This window comes from Thamnophis sirtalis, unplaced genomic scaffold (genome assembly GCF_051295495.1).
Source record: "Thamnophis sirtalis isolate CommonGarterSnake01/CBP01778 unplaced genomic scaffold, rThaSir2_p1.2 scaffold_12, whole genome shotgun sequence".
NCBI classification, from domain to species: domain Eukaryota; kingdom Metazoa; phylum Chordata; class Lepidosauria; order Squamata; family Natricidae; genus Thamnophis; species Thamnophis sirtalis.
Genome location: NW_028261392.1, coordinates 45,673,056 through 45,700,212, shown reverse-complemented (window position 1 = coordinate 45,700,212; position 27,157 = coordinate 45,673,056). Strand labels below are relative to the sequence as shown.

The 27,157-nt window shown below is 39.3% G+C and overlaps 2 protein-coding genes across 6 annotated transcripts in view; one reads left to right on the top strand and one right to left on the bottom strand.

Moving 5' to 3' along the window:
- ARHGAP6 (Rho GTPase activating protein 6) overlaps positions 1 to 27,157 on the top strand; it is a 269,632-nt gene that overhangs the window by 161,007 nt on the left and 81,468 nt on the right. The window lies entirely within an intron of this gene.
- AMELX (amelogenin X-linked) lies at positions 9,558 to 17,302 on the bottom strand. The gene is made up of 5 exons (XM_087726723.1): positions 17,232 to 17,302; positions 14,498 to 14,536; positions 12,397 to 12,441; positions 10,550 to 11,133; positions 9,558 to 9,570 (listed from the first exon to the last, which is right to left on the bottom strand). The coding sequence occupies exons 1-5, from the start codon at positions 17,292 to 17,294 to the stop codon at positions 9,558 to 9,560; spliced, it is 744 nt and encodes a 247-aa protein (XP_087582849.1). The 5' UTR covers positions 17,295 to 17,302.

The window sequence follows — 27,157 nt, the reverse complement described above, 5'->3', positions numbered from 1 at the left end:
CAGCTGGAGGTTGTCTTAATAAAACAAGCATAAAAATGGTGCAGTTCTGCAACTATCCAATGCTTTTGGTCAGTTATTTATGTGTGGGAAACATGACATGCCTCTGATTGGATAGTGGGAACGTTTTCTGTGTCCTTGAGTCATTTATGAGGAATGTTAAGATTTAAGTACCAGATGATTTCTGTCACTGCTACAGTAATGAAAATCATTTGCTTTTGAATTTGACACATACTTAAATAAAAAAGGCAGATATTTATAATGTGAATAGAAAGGCTGGATTAAATTAAAAAATAAATAAATTAGTTCCAGCAGGTCTACATTCTAATTATTAAATTAATCTCCGGATGTACTGCTTAGTTTAGCTAACATGGAACAGTTCACTGTTCTAGATAATTTTAATACTTGCATCTTGTCATGACCAGTTATTAAAATTCTTCATTTACACAGCTTTAATTTTGCTTAGGTATAAAATAGAACTTGTTCTGTACTGTGATCATCAACATCTTAACTTGGAAGTAAATTGCACTAAATTAGGGTCACTGTCAAATATGTAGCAACACTAACTATATTCTATAGTTTTAATTTATAAGTATAAATCAGCTCTCACTGATATCAGTGGTGTTTTAAATATATCTAAACATTAAAAAGTGCTACAGCCAATCCAGAAATATTGCCTCTGATTTATAAGAAGTTGTGGCACTTCGGTGATGTAATTAATTCAGATGGCTACATTCATTACAATAAGTGCACTGCAATAAGCTCATCAGTAGGCTAAGAAAAATGGTTCCACCACAAATGCGCGCACAACAAAAGCGCGCCTGACTAAACCGCGGTGTCTAAAGCGCGGTGACAAAACCGCGTGACGAATGAGCAACTAATTAGCCCTAAAGCGCGCCGACAAAAGCGCGCCGACAGAAGCGCGCTGTAACGTAACCCTAAACCTAACCCTAAACCTAACCCTAACCCTAACCCTAAACCTAACCCTAACCCTAAACCTAACTGTAAATCTTACCTTAAATGAAATTGCGCTTCTGTTGGCGCGCTGTTGTCGGCGCGCTTTTGAAATTGCGGTTTTAGCGCCGCGGTGTTGGCGCGCTTATGACGTTCACGCTTTTGACGGGTCACGAAGAAAAATAGCTTTGTTTGTTGTTTTTTTATTTGTGTGTGTATGTATGTATATCTAATGTGTGTTATTTTTATAAATAACTCAACACCCTGAACATACCTAATAAGTGTTTCATTTTATGTGTATAATAATTTTTTTATATGAAATATTATATTTATTGGAAATATATGTATTTATTTACCACTAGTCCTTGAAGTTCTGACTGTCACAGTACCCCTGTAGACTTGTGATTGGGATTCAGGCACTTGGCAACCAACTCGCAATTAAAATGGTTGCAGTGTTATGTAGTCATATGATCAGCATTTGCAACTTTCCCTACTGTCTTTCCACAAGAAAGATCAATGGAAGCTAGTAGGAAAGTCTCGAGTTGCTCTGGAACCAATCAATTGGTATCAGAAGGATACCATGGTTGATGGTATCAAAGGCCACTGAGAGGTCAAGAAGTACCAGGATAGAGGAATGTCTTCTATCCCTGACCCGCCAGAGATCATCGGTCAGAGTGACCAAAGCGGTTTTGGTGGAGTATCCAGGCCTGAATCCAGACTGAAAGGGATCTAGATAATCTGCTTCATCCAAGGTCCGTCGGAGTTGCAGGGCCCCCACCTTCTCAACAACCTTCCCTAAAAAAGGGAGGTTGGAGACCGGCCGGTAGTTGTTAAGAATGGCTGGGTCCAGAGACGGCTTCTTAAGGAGGGGTCTTACCACCGCTTCCTTCAAGGAATGCGGGAAAGATCCCTCCTGCAGAGATGAGTTAGTAATCCTCTGGAGCCAGCCTCGTGTTACCTCCCTGCTGGTCGAAACCAGCCAGGAGGGGCACGGATCCAGCAAACAGATGGAGGCACTCATCGCTCCCATGGCCTTGTCCACTTCCTTAGGGGAGACAAGCTGGAACTCATTCCAGGAAATCTGAGCAAGACCTTCCCTTGGTACCTCTATCGGTACTGTCCAACTGGAGTCTAGGTCTGTCTGAATCCGAGTGATTTTGTCCGACAGAAACTGAACAAACTCCTCAGCCCGTCCCTGTAAGGGTTCCCCTGCATCCTCCCCTTTTAGGAGGGAGCGGGTTATCCTAAACAGGGCAGCTGGGCGTGATTTTGCGGACGTAATAACAGCGGAAAAATGTGCACATTTTGCCGCCCGTATCGCCACGACCATCCCACAGGTACTCAAATTTCTGCAGGACAGTTTGGACAAGGGCCTCGCGCCCAACACGCTCCGTAGACAGGTGGCGGCCCTGGGCACCATTCTGTCCACTGACTCTCAGCTACCACTTTCTAGACATCCCCAGGTTCAGGGCTTCCTAAAAGGGGCGTCCAACATCTGTCCATCCCCCATCCATAGGTACCCTACCTGGGACTTGACTGTTGTACTGCAGGCGCTTGCCGCGTTCCCCTTTGAGCTGTTGCGGATGGTGGGTCTGCACCACCTCACCCTTAAAACTGCCTTCCTGGTCGCCATCACCTCGGCCCGCAGGATATCTGAGTTGGCCGCCTTGTCAGTCAGAGGCGACCTATGCATCTTCCACTGTGATAGAGTCATCTTACAATTGGATCCTGCCTTCGTCCTGAAGATAAACACCGTTTTCTACAGGGCGCAAGAGGTGATACTTCTGGACTTCTGTCCTTGTCCTAGGCACCAGAGAGAAGTAACGTGGCACAAGTTGGACGTTCGGTGGGCGGTGCACATTTACATGAAACAGACCGCTCCCTTTCGTAAGTCGGAAGCATTATTTGTTTCATTCCAACCTGCTTCCATGGGAAAGAAGGTTACGTTCTTCACCATAGGACGCTGGCTCAGAGCAAGTATCAAGATGGCCTACGAGACTCACGCCAGACCTGTTCCTCCTTGTATTACCGCACATTCTACGAGGAGTGCAGCAACTTTGGCTGCCTGGGCTACTCAAGCACCCATTGAAGAAATTTGCCGTGCGGCTACGTGGTCTGGTCCATCTCCATTCATCTGTAACTACAGACTTGACACATTCGCCTCCGCTGAGGCGTCATTTCGGAGGAGAGTCTTGCAGAGAGTCGTGGCGAGCACCGCGGCCCCGGACAATTCTTCTTCCCTCTCGACTTTGACATAGCTTTGGCATGTCCCGTGCTTGGACACTCCAAGCAGCGCCTGGGAGAAAGACCGTTGGCTTACCTGAATGGTCGTTCTCAGGGCACTGCGGAGTGTCCAAACCCACCCTTAAGGTGTGGCCGCGAGGTGTGGTTTGCACCTCAGGTCTTGGACTTGGACTTTGACTGAAGCCTCCGTAGGGCCTCTGGGGAGACGGGGGAGGCTGTTTTTGCCCTCCCCAGGCTCCTATAAAGCCTCTAGAACCTGGGGAGGGCGAAAAAAACATGCAAAAAAATTGGGAGGAACACTTCTCATGCACGCATGTGCACTGGGGGGGGTGTCACATGCTGCATTATAGGTGTGGCACGCCCACGCATGACCCCCTTGCACTCTCCCCCTTATGGCACGCGAGCCAAAAAAGGTTCACCATTGCTGCCATGCAGAAATAAAATCAAGAGTCTTGAAGAAGATGATTACAAATATTTAAGCATCTTTCGAACTGACATGAAGCACATTGAAGTGAATACATCATGAGACTGAAGAAGATCTTAGTTGAAACTCAATGGAGGAAATACTTTCAAAGCAGCTAACTACAAATAATGGCATGATAACAACAATGATGCATTGGAACATCTGCAAGAAATACCATTTGCCTGCAAGCAAGAACTGGTGCGACTATAAAATAAATAAATAAATAAAATAATAAAAAATGAAGAAGCTGAAGTCCTTTGGGAGTTTAGAATTCAAAGACACAAGTATCTGCCACAATAACCTCCCAGAATGCCAGGTTTCAATCACAAAAGGGTATGGTTAACTGACAAGAGCTAAATAGCTTGAAATAGATCTATACAAGTCTCCCTTTATTTCTTTGTCAGTAAATATAAAGATTTAACACAAAAATAGTTTGTCGTGAAAGCAACTGCTTGCGAAGGCTCCTGGCTTAGGGATTGCTCCATCCCATATTTGGGTAGAACAGGTTGCCCTGATAAAAAACACATAACACTCCAGATTTAACAATTGTCAATAAGAAAGACAAATTCACTGGATAGTGAATGTCGTAGTACCTGGAGAAAATAGAGAAAGAATCAGAGAAAATCTGGTTTTTTCTGATGATGAAAAATGAAAAGTGATGCAAAGTTAAACAGAAACAACTAAACCCAGTGAAATATCTATTGACAAAACTACAATAAAGGAGCAGTTTGTATTTGCAATACCCCCAGCCCTCCACACTTTCTGATAATATTTTAAGTCATTTCCTGAAAAAAGAGGAAAATAGGTCCCCAGGGCACAAAGAACTTTGAACATCCTGCTGCTTTCATTAAAAGGTTGGGGAGTTTCGCCTATAAAGCTCTTCAATGATCAGCACTTGATGGTAATCCTAAAATTGTGGAATGTACTTGCAAAGTACTCTGAAGACTTTCTTTTGGTTCCTTTGAACGCATAGCATAAGTAGAATAATACAGATTACAGACAGGGCTTTAATTCTAGCAGAGCAGTTTTTCCATAGAAGCCTGAAACTATCCCCAGTGGAAACAAATGCTCTACAATTTCCATTAGAGGAAATTACCACTAGAGATGCTTGACTTGTAGGGAAAGATTCTCTCTTTCAGTGTATTTTTTCAACAACATCTAACAATCATGAGGAATTGGGCATGGACTATGTTTATTGTCCTTTATCTTTTTCCTTATCTTTTAATCACTGGGCTTTTTTTCTGTTTATCTCTTGTGCTTTGATTGCATTGCCTCACTTTCGACTGCTACTTTTCAAGTCTCTGTGAGGGCCCATGAGTTCAAAGAGTGTCTTTTCAAATCTGTTTTAATTTTGGAGACATGATACCAACCAAATTGACTTTAGGCCAATCACTGTCTTTAAGCTGCATCCACCTCACAGACTTGTAGATAAATATTGGCTAATTTTTCTCTTGGGAGAACTTAGATCAATACTCACTTTAGCTAAGTGTCAACATGGATGAAAGGTCTTCAAACTTTTACATTGTGGCCCCAGACCTGTGTTGCTCTTTAGATATGGGAAGTTATCTGGATACCACAACTCAATCTAAAACAGACAATTAGTTAATGTCCCCCTGGAAGCAAGTAGACTACATTTTTTTCATGATCTCCTTTTATATCTTAAACAACATATTAAGTAAAATAGTAAAGCAAATAGCTTGATGCCTTTCCTTTCTCACTTGATACTATCTAAGAACAGATTCCAGATAAGATTTTTTTTAAAAGTTCACATGCTGACAGAAACACCCCAGACATTCTTAGCTTCTGAGGTCAGGTGTTTTGGGGGTAGGATGGCTGTAGGTTTGTCTTAAACATTATTGAGGTATTTCTTTCTTTGAATTATGAAGAACCTCATCTGTGATTTGAATCAGACTGATATGGTTATTTTTCATTAGCATTTTTCTGCATTAATGTATGGCAGTGTTGATTAGGTTAACTTTTAGGAACAGTGTTATTTTAAACTTCTTGGAAGGAGATCTGCTTTTTTCCATCAGCAAAAGGAAGATTTCTGGCTTGCAATCAATTGTTGCTTCATAATTAATCATCACTCCCCACTCTTTACCTAGGGTTCTAAGATAAAATATGGCTAAGAGGTGAATTTCTACCAAATGTTTTAAAAATCTATTCATTTTTAAATTCATTAATTTAGAGTGTATTAATGAAACTAGTATTGCAAGTGCAATATTTCTATTAGAATAATATTTAGTTTGCAATTAACAGCTAAAGTGTCTCATAATTGCTGGTTTAAAAGTGGTTAGTAAAACTAATGTAATTTAAATTTCTAAATTATCGGACTGCCGGCCATTGAGTCTGCTAGTCAGTTCTCATAAGGAGGCAGGGCTCCCCGTCCTTGCCTCTGGGCCTGAGGGGGCTTGCCCGACTCCTAGGTGTGCAGGGGAGACGGGCTCCCATTGCAGCCGAGATTTCTGGAGGCTTTAAGGTGACAAGGTAGGATCGCAGGAGCCGCAGCCAAAATCACGATCCGCATTGCCGGGATTATCCCTGATGCGCCTTCAAACTGCCGCGCCTTTAACAGCTTGCTGCGGCGGAGGGAATCGAGTGTGTCGCTCTAGCCTCGCCGCTCTAAAGAACACGGTTTTTGAGAGGCTCGCAAGCCTTGCAGCAACCTAAAATAAGTTGGAGGGAGCAGCAAATAACTTGGCTCGCCTGGAGGCTTTCACCTCAGAGCCAGCTTACCGGACAGCCACCTTTTCTGTTCACAATGAGGCGCGGTGGCCATTTTGGAGCGACCTCGTGGCGCTGGCCGGTATCTGTGACTGAGGCCTGCATCACGGCCAGTCATCGAGGCTGGCAGGACCCTTTCCAACCCGCATTGTGGCCACATATCGAGGCCAAAGGGGCTCCGGTTCGACTCCCCACACAGATCAGCCACGTGAGTGAGGCATGGCATCTACAAGCACCGGGTCATCGCAGGCCCCTGAAGGGAGCAATGGGGAGGAGAGAGAGGAAGGCCAGGCCAGGTTGTGGCCTAAAGCAATGGCTTCTAAGCCATCTGCAGATCAGCGCCCTTCTAGAGCTACAGTGAGGGATGAACTCCGCAGACAGAAGGCCTTGGAGAAGAGAGTGACCAGAACTGAGCAACAATCTCACCATGTTTGGCCCGCATCTCCAGACAGATCCAGGTCTCCAGTGAGACCCATTCCTCCTCCTTCCCCCTCACCTCCTAGAGGTTTCAGTCCTTCTTCCTCTTCTGTTTCCCCGGCTAGACTTTGCAGGCAGGTGACCTCCCCTTCTCCCCCCATCTCCCCTAGATCATTTAGGGATGGGGTGGCAAGCCTTCAAATAGGGGATCTGGGGGTTATCTACCTCCCTCTCTTCTAGCTCCCCAGGGTACGGCTCCCATGCGACCCTTGGAGGAGGACCTGGAGGATCTGGACCTCCTGCCTGAGAGCATCAGAAGGCTCATCGCCTCAGCAATCTCTAGGGGCATCACATCAGGGTTAGTTCAAAGGGACTGGTCCTCCCAAAGGGTATCTAGATCCCACTCTGATAATAGGCATTGCAGATCTCCTTCTCTGGCCCGGGGCCTAGATCAGTCTAGAGCACATTCCCCGTCAGTGGTCAGCTTCCCAGCGCGCAATGCAGAGGGGACAGACGCACTCAGAAGCTCTTGACCTCCGGGACTCCTTTATGCCTTCCCTCCCCTCCCTCTCATCCAAGGGACCCTGAGGCAGGTAATGTTAGAGAGGGCCCACATCATTCTGGTAGCCCCGTATTGGCTGAGGCGGCCTTGGTTTGTAGACCTCCTGCAGCTGTCCATATCTCTCCCATGGAGGATTCCGCACGAGGAGATCGCCCTGTGCCAGAGGGTCCTAGTTCATCCGGTGCACCAGTGGCTCCAACTGACCGCCTGGCACTTGACTGGTGCCTCCTAAGGGAGGACTCATCTCTCGGCTAAGGTTATTTCCACCATCGAAGCGGCCAGATGACTGTCGACCACACGGATATATAATTCCACGTGGTCGGTGTTCGCCTCCTGGTGCGAGAGACTTCATCTCTGCCCTGTCCATGCATCTGTCTCCCAGGTCCTAGAGTTCCTTCAACATGGCCTGGATCACGGCCTTTCCCATAACACCCTACATAGGCAGGTGGCGGCCCTCTCCTCTGTGCGGGCAGAGGATGGTCATTCTTTGTACCAAGTCCCCTTAGTTAAGTGGTTCCTCAGGGGGGCAGCGAAGCTGCATCCGCCCCTGTCCATCGTTTCCCAATGGGACCTTTCTACTGTACCTAGGGCTCTCACGGGCGCCCCCTTCGAACCCCTGAGGATTGTTCACCTCAGATTCCTCACCTTGAAGGTAGTTTTTCTTGTTGCAGTCACCTCGGCTTGACGAATATCAGAGTTGGGAGTTTTGTCATCAAGGGACAACCTTTGCCAATTCCACCAGGACAGGGCTGTCCTTAGATTAGACCCTACCTTCATCCCGAAGGTCAACTCCCTGTTTCATAGGTCGCAGGAAATCATACTCCCCAGCTTCTGCCCCTCTCCTTCTCACGAGAGGGAACACCTATGGCACCTGCTGGACGTACGACACGCCTTGCGTATCTACCTTAGGCGCACATCCCCTTTCCACCGGTCAAAGGCACTCTTTCTGTCCTTTCAGCCTAACACATTAGATGCTAAAGTTTCGTCTGCTACCGTTGATATATGGTTGAGACAAACCATTAGTCAGGCCTACTTAGCCTCAGGGAAGGCTCTCCCCCAGGGGATCAAGGCCCATTCCACCCACAGTGCCGCTACCATGGCTGCGTGGGCCACTAGGGCCCCCCTGGAGGACATTTGTAGGGTGGCCACCTGGGCCTCCCCAACACCCTTTATCCGACACTACCGTTTGGACCGTTTCGCCTCGGCGGACGCATCTTTCAGGCATCGGGTCCTTCAGCAGGTGGCGACCTCTCCTCTCCCGGGGTCTTCATCCCACCCTGGGACTTAGCTTGGGTATGTCCCAGCTGTAGCCCCTCCCACCGAGCTGCAGGAAAAAGAACGTTGGTCCTTACCTGAATGTTTCTTTTCTGCAGCGAAGGCGAGAGGGGCTACAGCCTGCCCTAGGAAGTTCAAGTAGGCCCGGTGTGGGGCGGTCAGGGGGTGTATGTATGGTTCTGTATGTGTCTCTGGTTATTGCCTTACATAAGATTACAGCTCTTCCATTTGACCTCGAGTAAACTGGGAGCGAATAGGGAAGGATGGTGTCTTTAAGAAAATTCCCTCAGTCTCTGGACCAATCATGCTGTGACTAAACACAGCTGTACCCTTCCTGCCTTCAGTGCAGAAAAGAAACGTTCAGGTAAGGACCAACGTTCTTTTTGACTTTGATTTTTATTTTCATTTCATCTTTCTGTCTTTTAACACATGCAAACTATATTTTTGTAATCTTTTAGGCAATAAATCCCAATTATATATTTTTGGACTTGAAACAACACGTTGGCTTTGTGCCTGATATTAAACAATATGATTCTTTATATTACTGAATCATTGCTTTTTAATGTGTTTATATGTTATTTACTAAGAATAATGAGTATATATATATATATATATTTTATAAGTCATATAAACAGCAGCACTGTTTCCCCCTTTGACAGAAGAGACAATCTTCCACTATAATGATGCTATAGTACTTTATTGGTTATACTTCAAAAATCATACTTCCACAATTACTGATTTGAACAATTTTTGTTTTCTTGTTTTATCTGGTTCTATCTATAATTCTATAAATCTGGATTAATGGAAACTTTTATTACTGACAGCAGAAAAACTCTGGATTCTTGAGAGCATGTAACAGTATCTAAAGTATTGCTTTGCTTGCACTATTCTGGTATCTTCAATTCTTTAATCCTGGTATCTTCATTCTTTAATCCTAGAAAAAGAAAGACCGAGATGGCAAAATTAAAATCAGATTCTTAGTTATGAGAAACTTCACTATGATTATTGGGATTGCCAGTTTTTGTTTTTTAAAATAAAAGTCATAAACCATGTTAAAAGTGGCATGAGTTACAAGGTGTCTGGTCATACTGTTTATAAAGCAACAAAACCTCGGAAACAGATAGTTTTATACAAATTCAAAGATAGAGTTGTGTCATGGAAGTTATTTTCCTCTGAAGTGAACTAAATGACATAGAACTATTTTATAGCATTTCTTTCATTTCTTGGCATCATTCAAACAATAATAATGCCTGGAAATCAATTGAGTTGATAAATAGAAATGTTGAATGTTATATAAATAACCGTTGCAGGTGGTTTTTTTTTTTTTTTTTTGCTGAACCAGTTATGATACGGAATCCAGAAAAGAGTGCTAACTACAGGTAGTCTTCACTTAATACCCGGTCTCTTAGGGATTGTTCAAAATTATGACATATCTCCCCAGAGCTACTTACAACCCAGTTCCAGAGCTCTGATGTCCGCCATACCAGCACTACCTTGAGTGCTCATGTGATTGTGTTTTGGGCATTTGACAAGCAGCTCACATTTACAGCTTTTTGCAGGATGCTGCACTCCTGTGACCATAATTTTCAGCTTTTTTGCTGATTAGTGGCATTTACTTCCAGTTTTCAGCAAAAAAAAAAAAAAAAAACCCATTGAAGAAAATGAGTGCATTTAACAACTACAGTGTTTGCTTACTGACCACTATTGAAAAAAGTTTGATGTGGTCCACTTAACGACTGTCACAATTTACAACTGTAATTCTGGGCTCAAATATGGTTGTAAATCAAGGAGTACCTGTATTGCATGCGTGTGTGTGTGTGTGTGTGTGTGTGTATGCTGGTCTTGTTGTACTCAGGATTTTACGTGTAAGATTTTACATGGAAAAAGACCCGAATATAACAAGAGCAGCATACCTACACCCGTGAAAATCTACAAAAACAATATGTATGTATGTATGTATGTATGTATGTATGTATGTATGTATGTATGTATATATGTGTATATGCTTATGCATATGCATATATGTCTGTGTGTGTATGTATATATTATATATATGGAGATTTACTATATTATAGTAAAGATTACTTACCACTTCTTCTTTCTTGGTGTTATCAGCTGGCCATGATTCAAGAGGTGTATCTGGAATAAGGGGAGGTAGTGGGTACATGGGCTGATTGGCATTCCCTGGTTGCTGAGGGTTCATTGATTGATTTGGATTTACTGGTGGTTGGGGTTGCATTGGATGCTCGCCTGCTTGTGGTTGAAGTGGATGCTGTATAGGCAGATAGTGTGGAATTAATGCATTATGCCCATTTAGTTGAACAAATGGGTTAAGGCCTGGTTGCTGCAAATGTGGGTTCTGAGGAGGCTGCTGTGGCTGCATCTGATGGAGAGCTGGGTGTATTGCATGGACCCCATGAAAGTGAGTTGGGTGCATCAATGGTCCTGCATTATGGTGCATCCACCCTCCCATGGGCTCATAGCCGTAACGTGGATACTGAAATGAGAGAAAAATTTAAGATTATTCATGTGTATAGAATGGCAACTGCTACAAATCACATAGATTGGTATTTTTCCCAAAATACTGTTATACAAATATTTCTATAAATTGTATTCTTGCAGCTTCAAGAAAGTTAATGATTTATTCAGCTATTTGAAATATAGTAGCTGTAAAAGCTATTATTATACAATATGAGTTGATCACATGTAATTTAACTATACTAACTTCTCCTATAGCATCACTGTTATGTATTGCTTGACTACAGGTAGTCCTCGACTTACAACAGTTACAACAGCACTGAAAAAAGTGACTTATGATCCTTTTCCAAACTTATGATTGTTGCAGAATCCTCTTGGTCATGTGGTTTACATTCAGATACTTGACAACTGACTCACATTTATGATGGTGGGCAGTGTCTCAGAGTCATCTGATTGTCTTTTGCAACCATCTGACAAGCAAAGTTAATGGGGAAGCCAGATTCACTTAACAACTGTGTTACTTATTGAACAACCACAGTGATTCACTTAACAAATGAGGAAGGAAAAGTCATAAAATGAGGCAAAACTTATTTAACAACATAAATTTTGGACTCAGTTGTGGTCCAAATTGAGTGTGGTACATTGAGGACTACCTATATTTTTTGTTTCTGGACTATGAGCATTAGGTTGATTGCATCAGGAATACACATATGTGGACAAGGAACAAGTGAAAATCAACTCCAGATTGAAGTACTTTGCAATTTTGACCATAGCTCTATTTATGCATAAGAAAACTTGAGTGCCCAAAACTAATCTGAGTAGAATCAGTTGGGCCACCTATTTTGTACTGTGACCATTTCTTATTTTAGGCCATTGAAGACCATTTCTTATTTTTATCAGGAGAAAAGGGTGAAGTGTAGGCCTTATAACAATACCATATCAATTTTGTCAGTACTTTCCTAATCTGCAGAGAAACAGTTGGCACTATTTTACAGTTGCATTTCTGGCATATCAAAAGAATTGTGTTTGCAGTAGTTTAAAGAAATTGTTTTAGACCTTTATGATTATAAGAAATATTTTTCACACGCAATGAATTAAAAATATATAAATATTTGGAATTCATGGCCTCGGGAATCACTTGAATTTTAGGATCTATTAAACAAACAACAATGTAGAATTAAGCATATCTGAGATAAACTGTATATCCCATCTCTGTCTCCATTATTGTCACTGTTATGAATTTATCAACAATTTCTCATAAAAGGCAAGATATCTGACATACCTGATGTCCAATTATGCTCTGATACCATTTCAAAGGTGTCATCACCTTAGAAGATACAAACATAAGCATAATTTATGAACTCTAACAAGCCTGGCTTTCATACATCACACTCAATCAGTGTTATTTAGTAGTAAGGTTTTATATAAGGATGGAAAATTTAGGTTCTCAAGGCATTATTTTGCTATGGAAACTCACTGGTTGACCACTACTTCTTCTCATTCAGAGTTAACTCACAGAGTTGTTACTATAGGAAAATACTGGAGAAAGGAATGCTATATGCACCATCTAGAAGTAAGGCTAGATATAAATATAATATATAAATAATTTACAGTGGTATTTTATTATTTTGGCTTAATGTGAACCCAGACTATATAAAATATGCAACTTTTTTAAAGAGTAACAGGTTTTATTAAGATGCATTCTTAATGCATCCAAGTATTACTTACAAATATTCCATGCTACCTTTCTATGTCTTTAATAATATTACATGCTACAGAATTAAGCATACTGTATATTGCCAATATTTTATATCTACTAGTAAATTATATTTTATTTAGGTAGTTAATTGCATCATTTTCAAATAGGTAGCGGACTGCTTTTAATTAAAGGCTATATTGTACGTGCCTAAGCATTGGTTAATTATTTTCCTTTTGTATAAAAGAGACTAAAAAGCCACCATTGCATTGTTTGAACAAAGTAGATTTATCGCATTTTATTTCCAGTTACAATAGCCTATGGATAAAGTGAGAGATTGTGGAAATGCTGGTAATGGAAGGAATGTTAGATATAAACAACTAAAGAGATAGGAGGAGAATGCATTGGTAGCTTATTCATAAACAGTATTTAATCCAGGTAGCTAAAATGTTAGGGCATTGGAGGGCTATTCAGAATGTTGTTAGACACTCCACCTTAATGAATTCAGTGACAACTCACTGACAAATGAAGATTGGAAATCATCTTAGTTTCCAAGTTTCTTTACCCCTAAAACTAACTGAATTAACCTTACTGAATTATTGATATCTGTAAATCTTCTTTTGATCTTACTCAGTTTATAAGTGTATGCAAATTAAATTCAGGATAAAACAAGACAGTTGGAATGTTTTTCAGAATGTTTGGAGTGTGATGCTGAATGAATAAAACTCAAAATGACTTCAATTCCATATTTCACTGGAACTAATTAGGAACATTTTGGGGTATTGTGCCATGGGAACAATGGGAAATTCAAACGATTCTGGGGTTTTTTTTATCCCAATCTTCCCCACCTCCAAAAAAGTAATTATAATTACATGCTACCTATCACCTGACCCATAAGAGCCAAGGTGGCGCAGTGGTTAGGATGCAGTACTGCAGGCCACTTCAGCTAACTGTTATCTGCAGTTCAGCAGTTCTAATCTCACCGGCTCAAGGTTGACTCAGCCTTCCATCCTTCCGAGGTGGGTGAAATGAGGACCCAGACTGTGGGGGCGATATGCTGACTCTGTAAACTGCTTAGAGAGGGCTGAAAGCCCTATGAAGCGGTATATAAGTCTAACTGCTATTGCTATTGCTATAAAAAACTTGGCCTGTTCTGTATCTCTGAAAATCTATTTTCCTAATCTCTTCAACTAACTTCAGTGAGTGGAAACAGCATCTCCAAATGTGCCCCCTCCGAATCCCCATGGCTTCAAAAACACTTTAAAAAAGCAGATTAGTGCAGTATGTCAGCCACAGTACATATATAAATAAAGTTATTTGGATTTCAGTGCTCCAAGGTTTTATTTAAAATTTGAGACAAAACTATGAAATGCACTGAGTTTTGTTTCAGGAGCATGGAATGCTCTGAAAGACTGTTTTAATTCTTAGGATACTTTGAACATAGAGTGCTTCATGAAACTGTCCTTATTTCCCATCATAAACAGTAAAAATTTCGGCACATCTTGTACTTGGTCATTTCAACTGAAGGTAAGGTTGTATAAATTCACTGTACTCTTCCTTGCTAAAAGTTATCAAATCAGTTGAAGAGAAACATTAGACTTAGCTTTGAGTAATCCTGTACACTCTAATCCTTTACTTTACATGTACTGTATGAATACAAGTGAAACACAAAATTTAAATTTTTTACCTCGTAACTGAAATTGATATAACCAGGATGTTGTGGTAGCTGGAAAAAATGAGATATTACAGTGTAAGAGAGAACCTATTCCAATTTTTAAGATATCCAACAGTAAGTATATTTGGAACTTTAGTGGGCTGTGTAAATTGAGATAGCTGCATTCTTCATTTTATGAAATAATAAGCCAAATCCTGTACTGCTTTAAATATATATATGTACGTGTATATACTTTAAACTAGAAGCTAAGAAAGGTGAAGTTACTATCTGAAATTATACTGGTATAAAGTAAAAGAAAAATAATGTTCAATTATAGTATTTCAAACCTGAATAATATACATTTAAACTGAACTTTGGAGTTAGAGATGAAAATTCATAAGGAAAAAGAATTGAAAGTAAGACTCTCTATTACAACAAGGAGCTATGAAGTGTGGGATTCTAGCAAAATTAATAATAATTTTGAAACATGAACAGCATAAGATGGCACAAAGTAGAACAAAACGTTCCTTTAAGAATATCTGAAAAGAAAAAGATATATATTATATTGAAAGTGAAAGAAGTTACCATACATATAACTGAAACTTTAGAGGAAGCATCAGGAAAACTGAAACCCAAATATTAATAAAAGGATGCCAAAAACAATTTTTTAATTATTTTTCTCAGTTCTGTTCAACTAATACCTGCTTTTGAGTTAAGAAACAAAATGATGAAAGGTAGAGAAAGGCAGAGATATTCAACTCATATTTTGATTTAGTTTTTTTTTTATAACAAACTGTAATAGCTGGTTCCCAGATTCAAGATACTGTTATGTACAGTAAATAGCTGGGTTAAATTTTCTTTATAAAAGAAAAATGCAGTCTCCTAGTCAGATCACAGGAAACCTATTAGAAAGAAGATCAGAAAGGCTACACACTTATATAACTGGGATGTATTGATCCCAAATGGGAATAATTCATCTCACTAAATCTTGATAAAGTGAGCTCTTTGAGAAACTTGCTTGTAAAAGCATCACTTTTGGTTTTAGGCAGTTTAGACAAGGAGGCTGATATGGAGGGTATATATTCCACCAAGCAACTGTGAAGAACAAGATGAAGCAGCAAAATAAAAGCCTGAAATTAATAGAAACATGATTAAAGAACGTCTGTTTACTTTGGACAAGTTTAAACCAGATGAATTACTTTTCAGGGTAATGAAATAACTTGCTGTTGATATGGTTGAGCCTTTATGTATTTTAACAAATTCCACAGAACAGATACAGTGTGAGGTGATTGCAGGGGACTAATATTTGTAGCATTAAAAAAATGGGAAAAGAACTTTCCATTTTGGTTCAGTATAGTTATCAACAGTAAATGTGTTTTTTACCCACATTTTGGTCAGATCTTATCTCTCATATTGGGTCTAATTCTATATGTTGCATATTAAAAGGATTCAGAAAAAAAGGGTTTAAAGAAGAGCAGCAAGAGTTAAAGAAGAGCAACAAGAGCGGGTTAAAAACCAAACCTTTAAAACAGTGAAAGAACTAGAATTTCATGAAAAGAGAAAACTGATAGGGCTTATAATGCTTTTCAAATATTTGAAATGATGGCACAATGAAAAATGATTAAGACCTGTTATTTGTTTTTCCAATGTGCAAGACACAGAATAATAGGATTAAGTTACTAGAAGACAAATTCTAACTGAATGTTGAAAAAAAAATCCTAAAAGTAAGAGAAATTTTACAATGGAATCAGGTGATGGGCTCACACTCACTGATGATGTTCAAGTGGAAATTGAACAGTGCCCACTTGGTGTGTTTTCATTGGCTTCTGCATTGAAGAGGAGGTTGGCCTTTACAACTAAGTGATTGTAAAGAAATAGTCTCTGTGGATTTCTCCTTTGTAAAATTCAATGCCCTAGTAAAAATGATTGGATTAAAAAAAAACCTATTTCTGAAAGTTAAAATGGAAACAATTTGTTGAAGCCACAGTCGGTATAGAAGCAAGGTATTAATCTCAAAATATATGGATATAAAGCAAAGTGTATAAAGGAAGAAATATACAGATATTACTATAGGTTAATGTCAATACTAATACTCCTCCTTAACACTGTCTTCTCAGCAGAACTCCGCCGTTGATTAATTTTATCCTTTACATGCAAGTATATATACTTCCCTTTACATGCAAGTATATATACTCCCCTTTTATTCCTGAGCTTTCCAAAGACCAACATTTCCTTCTGAGATACAGTCCTAGACATTCTTCTATCTGTACCCGTTCTCTTGGTTTGTCCCAATTTCCAGCTCCCCAGTTCATTTTAAATACTCCAGACTTTTCTGGTTTACTCTTCTGCCATTTCCAACCTTATCCCCTTTATCAACTAATAGTATTGCGACTAGTCAGGTTTTTTCTTTTTTTTGGGGGGGGGGGGAGGATCAGTGAATAGTGAAGCACTGATTTCCAGATGCTATCTTTATTAGCCTAGAATAGGCTAAAATTATTTAGGGACTAAAGATGGCAGGCAACTAAGAGCGACTAATTCAAACAGTACTGACGCTCCTGTTTGAAGCAGTTCTGGCCAGCTTAAAAAAAAGTCTATATAAAATACTGATATTTATAATTTTGGGATATGCGGGAAATGTGAGGGGCACTATGTTTTCTATTCCCAAATGTGGTAAAAGATGTTAAACCTGAATATTCATTGTAGTTATTTCACTTGTCATGAACTGTTAATTCAATACTTTGAGATTACACTACTTAATAAGACTTACTGGGATTGCAAATGCAGTACTTAAGAGGCACATAACCAAAGTCCAGCTCTCCATCTTTCTCATGAAAAATCCTACAGCATAAAAAGAAATATTTTTGTCTTATGATAGCATGAAGCCTAAAATATATATATTTATATTTCTTGATGAACTGTTAAAACTATTAATTTTTAGGTGTAAAGGGGAATATTGTATCTCTGAAGAATAACAATGGTTGTAGTTAGAACACAGGAAAAATATCACCTTTCCATTGAAACTAATGAACCTTCAAGTGCTTAGTTTATTAGGTTCACGGAAAAAGGCAATTATAGTGGATATTTCCTGAAGTTGTATCTTGGCATGAATACACACACAGTATGTTTCCTTAGTTTTAAGACAAAACCAACACATTCCCAGATCATTGTATACACTGAAGACTCTTTCTAATATATTTCACATCCTGAAAATTCAAAATTTTCCTGAATTCAATTCTGTTTCTATTTCTGACAAAATTTGCTTAGGACATACAAACCAATCCTTTTTGTCACTACTAACTTTAAAGTGCTTGTGTTGAATAAACAGAATGAAGATTTCCATGACATCCAATAAGAGAATATATTAGGGTGATATGCTTGCCTTTGAAATTGCCTGTGGAATATCTTTATACAGGTTCTATAACTTAAAACATAAAATCTAAATTATCTGTAGTTTTTTGTGAATTTATGAACCCACAAAATATATTGTATATAAATTTAACATTAGATAACTTGTTGATAACGCTACTTTAAACTAAAGCCTGCTTGATCATTGAAAGGAATAAGGAAATATGTGAAACAAAGTAGCACTTAATTAAATGTTAAGGATGAATAAAGAAATGTCAATAACTTAAAGGCAAATTTTGAATACTCCCACAAAGTGAATGTAAGTATTATTGAAATTCAGAAACATATTTTGTTTTAGAAGTTCAAATCTTTTATTAGATTCTTTATTTTAAACATAAAATAAATAATACTGAGAAATATGTTTAAATATAAAAGTACTAGTTGATTCATTTTTGCCATTTCAGAAGGAAAACTGTACTTATATGTCAGTTATATATGTCTTGATTTGACTACAGTTTTATTCTGCAAATAATGAAAATGAACAATAACTTGAGAAAACGAATAAGCTTACCTTTGATAATTCTGTTGGATGGTTTGCTTCAGAAGCCTTGGTAGTTCAAGGATTTTTCTTTGTTTGGCTCATATTTAAACAGTTTTTTCAAAGGGAACAACCAATCAGCCTTCACATTTAAACATCAGTTGTGTCATATATTTTGAGACATCAAAGCACACATGGAAGTGAGTATTATGGTTAAAGTATGAGTCTTTCATTATGCATGCATAGATTAAGACATATTATTTTGTTTCTTCAAATTACCTGGGTTGGCTGAGGTGATGGTTAATTTAATCCTTGCTTTCATTAATTGTTTTTCCAAATTGCCCCATTTTTATAATAAAAATAACAATTAAGTATATTATTACTTTATTTCTACTAATAAAAATAAATTTTCCTTCAAGTAGAACTTGATTTCTTGGAGACTGCAAGGACATATCCATGTCATTTTCATGGTAATATCACAGAAGTATTTCTTTGCTTTTTCCAGAATAGGTGGTCTCCTGTCCAGAACCAACCTGACCATAAATAGCTTCCAAGTCGAGGCTAATACTATCTCTGTAAAAAAATATTTTGTAACTGTTGTGCAAAATTATCTAAAAGAAATTAAACAATATTCCTTGAAATTAACTTTACTTCACTTTATTGTCATTGTATGTATATACACAGTTTTCACATACAACGAAATTCACATAACACCCAGAGACCAGGCCCAACATACATAACAATCTGCAAACACACCTCCACCCATCAAAAAATTCCCCATCCCTAAACCACCCAAGTATCCACACAACAGACCAAGTAGTGCTGTCCAATAGCTCACTCATGGTGGCCCTTTAGTATTACTCTTGTTCTGCATTATTTTTTTTACATAACACTATTATTATGGACATTTAGTGTTTATACATACATATACATATATACATGTTTTAGATGAGCACAATGGGATCATTGTTTTTATAAATTAACTCGAGAGGTCCATCTTACATATAACAAGAAAGATGGAATATTAATTCAATTTAAATAATAAAATGGAAAATGGATTCCAGCTCAGTCTTGAATTATTCATAACCCTGAATTCTTTTATAGAGTCCAACAAGATGTTTGCTTGCTTTCCTAAACCTATTGTTTACTTTAAAAAAACTCCCAACACCTATTAGTCCCAAGTGTCCAACCTATAATTCACCCCATGTATACTTACATACATACATACATACATATAAAATAATTGATACTGATTTTTATAAATACACCAAGGATTTGCTGATCTTACTTTATAAAAATCGGTGTTCATGACTTCACTATCACAAAAGCACAACTAAAACTGGGTTTAACATGAGAATGACAAGACTAAGCCATTGCTCACTAAGACTTATGCTAAATTTCCATCTAAATTTGCTAAAAATCACCTGGCTGATTCTGGTATGGGTGTTAAGTCTGATAGAAATGAAACACTGCTTTCAACATGAATTATAGTGTTACCCTTTTGGAATGGATTGCTTCCTCAGATTTTGATAAAGCATTGCCTTTTCATTGAAACAGGCTATCTGCTTGCTGAAACTCAGTGCAAGTGAATGAAGTGATTTCAAACATACAAGCAAATCTACAAGTAAACAATGCATGAATATTTTGGAATAGCTAGGTTGAGATATGTTCCAATATCTCAGGGGTTACCACAAAGACGAGGGAGTTGAACTATTCTCCAAAGCACCCGAGGGTAGAACAAGAAGCAATGGGTGGAAACTAATCAAGGAGAGAAGTAACTTAGAACTGAGGATAAATTTCCTGACAGAACAATTAATCAGTGGAACAACTTGCCTTCAGAAGTTGTGAATGCTCCACCACTGGAAGTTTTTAAGAAGATGCTGGATAACCATTTGCCTGACATGGTGTACGGTTTCTGCCTAGCCAGGGAGTTGGACTAGAAGATCTCCAAGGTCCCTTCCAACTCTGTTATTCTATTCTATTCTCAATATTGTAACTGGGCTGAAGAAAGTCTGAAGAAACAATTCATGCTAGAACACCTTTAACTGTAGTTAATTCTCATGCAGGAATAGGCCAAAATAATAATATCACAAATTATAGAAATTTTGTGCCAACACTCCACTAAAGATGGTGCAACCAATTGACACTATCTAAATCTAAAGGTGGCAATTGTGTTTTTTTCACCATGCCACATTCCAGGTTGGATGATTGTTTAGGAAATAAATTAACAAGCACAAAATTTGTGGGAAGTTTCTTCATTCTGACTTCCTATGTCAGCGTTGGTTAACCTTTTTGGCACCGTGCCAAAACGGGAACACATACACACTTGTGCCGGAAAAATAGAAGCTGCCTGATGCACATCTTCCAGTTTCCAATGTGTGCATGCCACTTAGTCTTCTGGTGTGCATGTGTGTGCGAAGACCAGCTGGCCGGTGTGCATGTGTGCGCAGGAAAGATGACCTTCTGGTTTCTGGCATGCACAATGCCAGCTGGTCTTCGCACGCACATGCTTGCCAGAAATCGGAAGACCAGGTGGCTGGTGCGCATGTGCATGCCAGAAACCAGAAGAGCAGCCACCCGGTTCTCACATGCACACTGGGAGGCTGCTGTTCTGGTTTCTGAAGCTCCCACACACGTGAAGACCAGCTGGATGGCACACTGGAACCTGGAAGAGCAACGGGCAACAGCTTGCATACCCGGAGGGATGGCTCTGTGTGCCACTTCCAGCACGCCTACCATAGGTTCGCCATCATGGTCCTATGTCAATTAGTGACCCACAGGAAACTTTTTGAAAGCAAATGTAGAAATGGCTTCAGAAAATTTGAAAGGATGTGCTTCACAGAATGTGTCTTATTCGAGATTGATAATAGGCACACTACAAAGTGTATATATGTAGATATATACATATATGTATACACACACATGTAGGATACATATAATTGTCTTAAAAGTTTCTGGCCAATGTAAATCATATAGATGTGTTTGCCTAATTACAATAAAATAAAGAATGCACATTTGATTATTTTGTGCAGGCATAATTATAAGGTTATGAGTCAATGCTTATAGTTCTTTGTTGGCTTTATTTTTAATTTTTAAACAACCTTAAACATGTTATCTGTTCAATTTATAATTTTAGGCAGTTGAAAGAATTTTGTAATTAGATGTCAGGAAAGCTTCCTTGACTAATCAAATATGATGTAAATAAATAGCATTTAGGGTGAGAGATGACTTTACAGTAACAACAAAAAAAATGCTTGTCTAAATTAAATGACTGAATATAATTAGATTTTAAAAAAGGAATCCTAAATGCTAAGTAAACCTGTACTAGATAAATATTTTGGGGCATATACTCTGGTTCTTCAAGATAATAAAATAATTTGTGACACTGGACAGAGAGCTCTGATGCTGTTTCTGGGATCTGTTGGAGTCACTCTCCCAACTTTGGAATCGTAGACCTAGGTGCTCCTACTACCACTGGTTCCTCCTTCTCATACTCCTCCTTGCTGATGTTGCTGTCACTTGACACCACTACATCTATCACCACCATTATACAGTAGAACCTCTGGTCATGAACGCTTCTGACCAGGACCAAATTGGGTTCCAATTTAAAAAAAAATCACTTTTTTTTTGCGGCTGATTTCCCCTTTTGCACCATTTTTTTTTTGTAAGTGCCAAATTTCCAAAATTAGATTTGGCTCACGACCAAATCAGGTTGCAACCAAAGTTATAGAATGAATTATGGTCGTGACCAGAGATTCTACTGTATCTATATCTATAGGTAAACCTTGACTTAACATCACAATTGAACCCAACATTTCTATTGCTAAGCAAGACAGTTGTTAGTGATTTTTGACATCATAATGAAAAAACATAATAAAAATGGCATGAAAATTACCATAGCCTAAGTAACATTTCTAAAAAATAAATTTTGATAAAAATGTTTATGAACAGCAAAATTATCCAGTCTGATGGAAGTTAATTAATGAAACCCATTCATTTCTGTTGAAGCTTAGAGAATTATTAAAAATCCACTATTTAAATTCCTTTTAAGAAATTAAAAATAGCTTCATTGTAATGAATTAATTTTTTAATTAATTAATTAATTTTTTCCTCCCTAGTAGCAGATTATCAAATGTTACTGTATATCAGAATGTATAACATAACAAAACTGTAAAAAAAAGTAATAGAAATTTAAAAAGTGCAATTGCATGTTATATTTTAAAATGTTATAATTTCTTAGAAGTGAAAAGAAATCAAATTTAGTATTAAGTCTATATCAATTTCTTCATCTGTTCATCTTTATTTCACCTTATAGATAAAAGCTGAGAAATTACATTCCCCATTTGTTATCTCTTTCTCATCATAAGAAAAAAATTAGAAGGAAAATGAGATTAAATACACATCCTGTATTTGAAATCTTATACAATGCCTTTGAATAGAACAAAGATAATTACGTAATGGTTAAAAATAACACAAGATGTGATCATACACCTGCAGCCAAATTCAGGAATGGAAAGGAAAACACAAACACAAATGCCTGGGAGAAGTAATAGTTTTGAGGAGAGACAGATAGGGGCAGTTGTGGTATGTTTTGAAACTAAATGCAAATATTGTTAATCAAACAAGTACTTGGCCTCAACCATTCATTTAGTGATCATTTGGAAGTACAATCACACTGAAAAATGTGACTTATGACCATTTTCAGTCATAAATTATGTTTCATCTGGGGAAAGCCAGATTTGCTTAAAGACTACAAGATTTACTACAGTGACTTGTTTAACAACTGTGACAAAAAGGTCGTAAAATGTGGCAAAACTCTGAATCTGGCTTCCTCTGGCTTGTCTGAGAGTTACAAAAGTTGATCGCATGACCCTGGGACACTGCAACCATAATAAATACATATGAGTTGCCATCTGATTTTTTGATCATGTGACCATGAGGGTTGTAACTTGAGAACTACATGTATAAATGAAGTTAAGTGTGCTGATCTTCCTTTTAAAATGTCTGAAACTTAAAGATGTAAAAACTTAGTTTGTTTCTACCTGTAACTCATTCTTATGAGTGTGTTAATCAAAATGTATATGACCTTTCTACAAATGTATCATCACAATTAATAACTTTTGAAGCTAGCTCTCCCATTAACATATTTTTTCCTTTTTCCTTTTATATTTTTGTTGGTGGGTATGTTTGATTTTTGAAGCAGCACAAACTATTTAAACATTGCTATGAGACGTGGAGGCACAGTGTTAGAATGTAGTATTGCATGGTAGCTCTGCTGACTGCCAGGAGTTCGATTCTCACTGGCTCAGCCTTCCTCCTTCCAAGGTCTGTAAAATGAGGACCCAGATTGTTGGGGGCAATATGACATTTGTAAACTGTTCAAGAGAGATGTGTATAGCACTATGGAGCAGTTATAAGTCTAAGTGCTATTGCTATGTCTTGTCTAACAATAAAGTCATAAGCTATTGGTCCTTTGTGAAAAATAATCATATTGTATTAGGACCTAATGTCTACTTTTCTTCTCTTTTTCACTGAAAAATTAAGTCAGTATGGAGATAAAGGGAACGGTTCCAAGAGACATCATGTCATTGAAGCAAAGGATGAATCAAACAGCATATTTAGAACGCTAATGATAAGTGGAGAAATCCAAACTCCTTTGTTTTCTCCTTTTAATAAGTTTCTTGTCCCTAATTCAGTGCAAATCAAATGCTTCTGTGTATACCTGAACACAATAGGGTTTCATCTTTTTTCCAAAGTTTAAATCCAAACAAAGATTTTTTTGGTCTTTATATCTGTAGTATGCAGGTATGTCTTTGAACATCACAGTTCCTATTAGTTATCATATGTAGTTGAAGCTGAAAAGGCAGTAACAGATTTAAGTGGGTAAAGCCAAGGTAGAATGGGAGCATATAGAAGAAAAGGTAGAATTATTGGGAGTACAGATAATTCTTGACTTACAACCATTCACTCATTCACAACCCTATTCAAAGTTACAATGGCATTGAAAAAAGCTATGTATGACAATTTTTCACACTTACAACTATTGCAGCAGCGCCATGATTATGTAATCAAAATTCAGATGCTTGGCAGCTGGTTCATATGTATGATAGTTGCAGCATCCTAGGGTCAAGTGATTCCCCTTTGTGGCTTTCTGAAGCAAAGTCAATGGGGAAGCCAGATTCACTTAACAACCATGTTACTAATTTAACAAGTGCAGTGATTCACTTAACAACTGTTGCAAGGAAAGTTGTAAAATGTGGCCAAACTCATTTAGCAATTGTCTTGCTTGGCAACAGAATTTTTGAGCTCAATTGTAGTCATAAGTCAAGAACTACTTGTACTATCTGTTAGATGACCTGCTTTAGATATTTAAAAAAACAAGACGTCCATAATAAATTCTTCCTTTTTTGACAAGTCTCTGAGAACATGGCTGGGTTGGCCTGGCTGACCAGTCTTTCTGGATTTGTATATACTTTTATTTTTGAGAATACTATTACAATATCCCCCCCCACCCCCAAAAAAGCACCTAAGTCATAGGTATACAGAATACTATGGCAACCAAAATGCAACCAGCATTTTCTCTCATGACTAATTTTGCACAGCATTATTTTATTTCACTAATTTATGGTTGGCGACTGAATAAAAATAGAAATGCAATGCTGTGCATAGTGCAAAATGCCTCAGATTTTTTAGATTGCTAGTGGTAGTGATTTTGCTACACGGTGACCAAGCCTAGTACCTCTTGACCACATTGGTAACCAAACAGATCCTCACTTCATCCCTTGAGATTTTGGGTGAGGTATCTGCAGGTAAGAATATCTGTAGCAGTCCAATAATGGAGTATGAAAAAGTGAGAATATAAGTGTGGTATACTAATTATAGTAGATATGTCAATGGAATAAAGCTTCCTGAGACCAAGCATAAAATAGAGTTCAGAATAATCTTGTTCACTCTTTATTATAAAAGGCTTCATGGCATTCTCTCAAGTTCAAATGACTACTTGAACAGTAGCCACTGGAGCATCTGCAGTCTGAATTTACAAAATGATGACGCAATAGTAAGTAAGTAAAATCTTTATTACGAATAAAGACCAGCAATACACATTAGTTTTTACACTATCTTAAAAAATACTAACATTAAGATATAATGAAGAAGTATTGACATTAAAAGTGGATAATAACACAATGGTCCAGAGATTGTTAGAGGAATGACCAGATAATTGGTACAAGATGGTACTATACTTCTGTAGCCAATTTTTTCCTTATGGACATTGCAGCAGCACAGAACTTTGCCACTGCATACGTGGTAACCGGGTTAGTGTCCTGGAGGAGAAAGCCTAGATAAAAATTGTCTGCCCTCCCTGGCAATCTCTCTAATAAGGGCAGACCTACAAGATTCAGATTCAGATTCAGATTTAATTTATTTGTATGCCGCCCTTCTCCGGGAGGGACTCAGGGCGGCGAACAACTCAAAAGGGAAAAGGGGATACAAACACAATACATATAATTAAAATACACAAGAGTCATACGGCCATACAGTCGAGAGGGGAGGGGAACTCATCAACCCCAGGCCTGCCGGCACAGCCAGGTTTTGACGGCTTTCCGGAAAGCCTGGAGAGGGGTGAAGGTCCGAATCTCCGCGGGGAGTTCATTCCAAAGGGCCGGAGCTGCAACAGAGAAGGCCCTCCCCCGGGTAGTAGCCAGAGGGCATTGGCTGGTAGACGGAACCCGGAGGAGGTCGACCCTGTGCGATCTAACGGGTCTGTGGGAGGTAATTGGCAGAAGGCGGTCTCTCAAATACCCAGGTCCAATACCATGAAGGGCTTTATAAGTTACGACTAGCACTTTGAAGCGTATCCAGAGACCGATCGGTAACCAGTGCAGCTCGCGGAGGATAGGTGTAACGTGGGTGTACCGAGGTGCACCCACAATCGCTCGCGCGGCTGCATTCTGGACGAGTTGTAGTCTCCGAATACTCTTCAAAGGCTGCCCCATGTAGAGCGCATTGCAGTAGTCCAGTCTTGAGGTCACGAGGGCATGAGTGACTGTTGCGAGTGCCTCCCGGTTCAGGTAGGGGCGCAACTGGTGCACCAGGCGAACCTGGGCAAATGCCCCCCTGGTCACAGCCAACAGGTGATGTTCTAAGGTCAGCTGTGGGTCCAGGAGGACTCCCAAGTTGCGCGCCCTGTCTGAGGGGCGTAAATTTTCACCCCCCAGCCTGAGTGATGGAATACTGGCCAAATTCTTGGGAGGGAAACACAACAGCCACTCGGTCTTGTCTGGATTGAGTACAAGCTTGTTAACTCCCATCCAGACCCTGACAGCCTCCAGGCACTGGCACATCATGTCAACCGCTTCACTGAGTTGGCACGGGGTGGACAGATACAACTGAGTATCGTCCGCATATTGATGGTATTTTATCCTGTGCCGTCGAATGATCTCACCCAGTGGCTTCATGTAGATATTGAACAGAAGGGGGGATAGGACCGAACCCTGAGGGACCCCATATTTCAGGGGCCTAGGGGTCGACCTCTCTCCCCCTACTAACACCAACTGCGACCTGTCCGAGAGGTAGGAGGAGAACCACCGAAAAACGGTGCCGCCCACTCCCACCTCTCGTAACCGTCGCAGAAGGATACCATGGTCGATGGTATCGAAGGCCGCTGAGAGGTCAAGGAGCACTAGGATGGAGGAATAACCTCCATCCCTGGCTCTCCAGAGATCATCGGTCAGTGCGACCAAAGCGGTTTCCGTGCTGTAGCCAGGCCTGAATCCCGACTGAAAGGCGTCCAGATAATCGGTTTCCTCCAA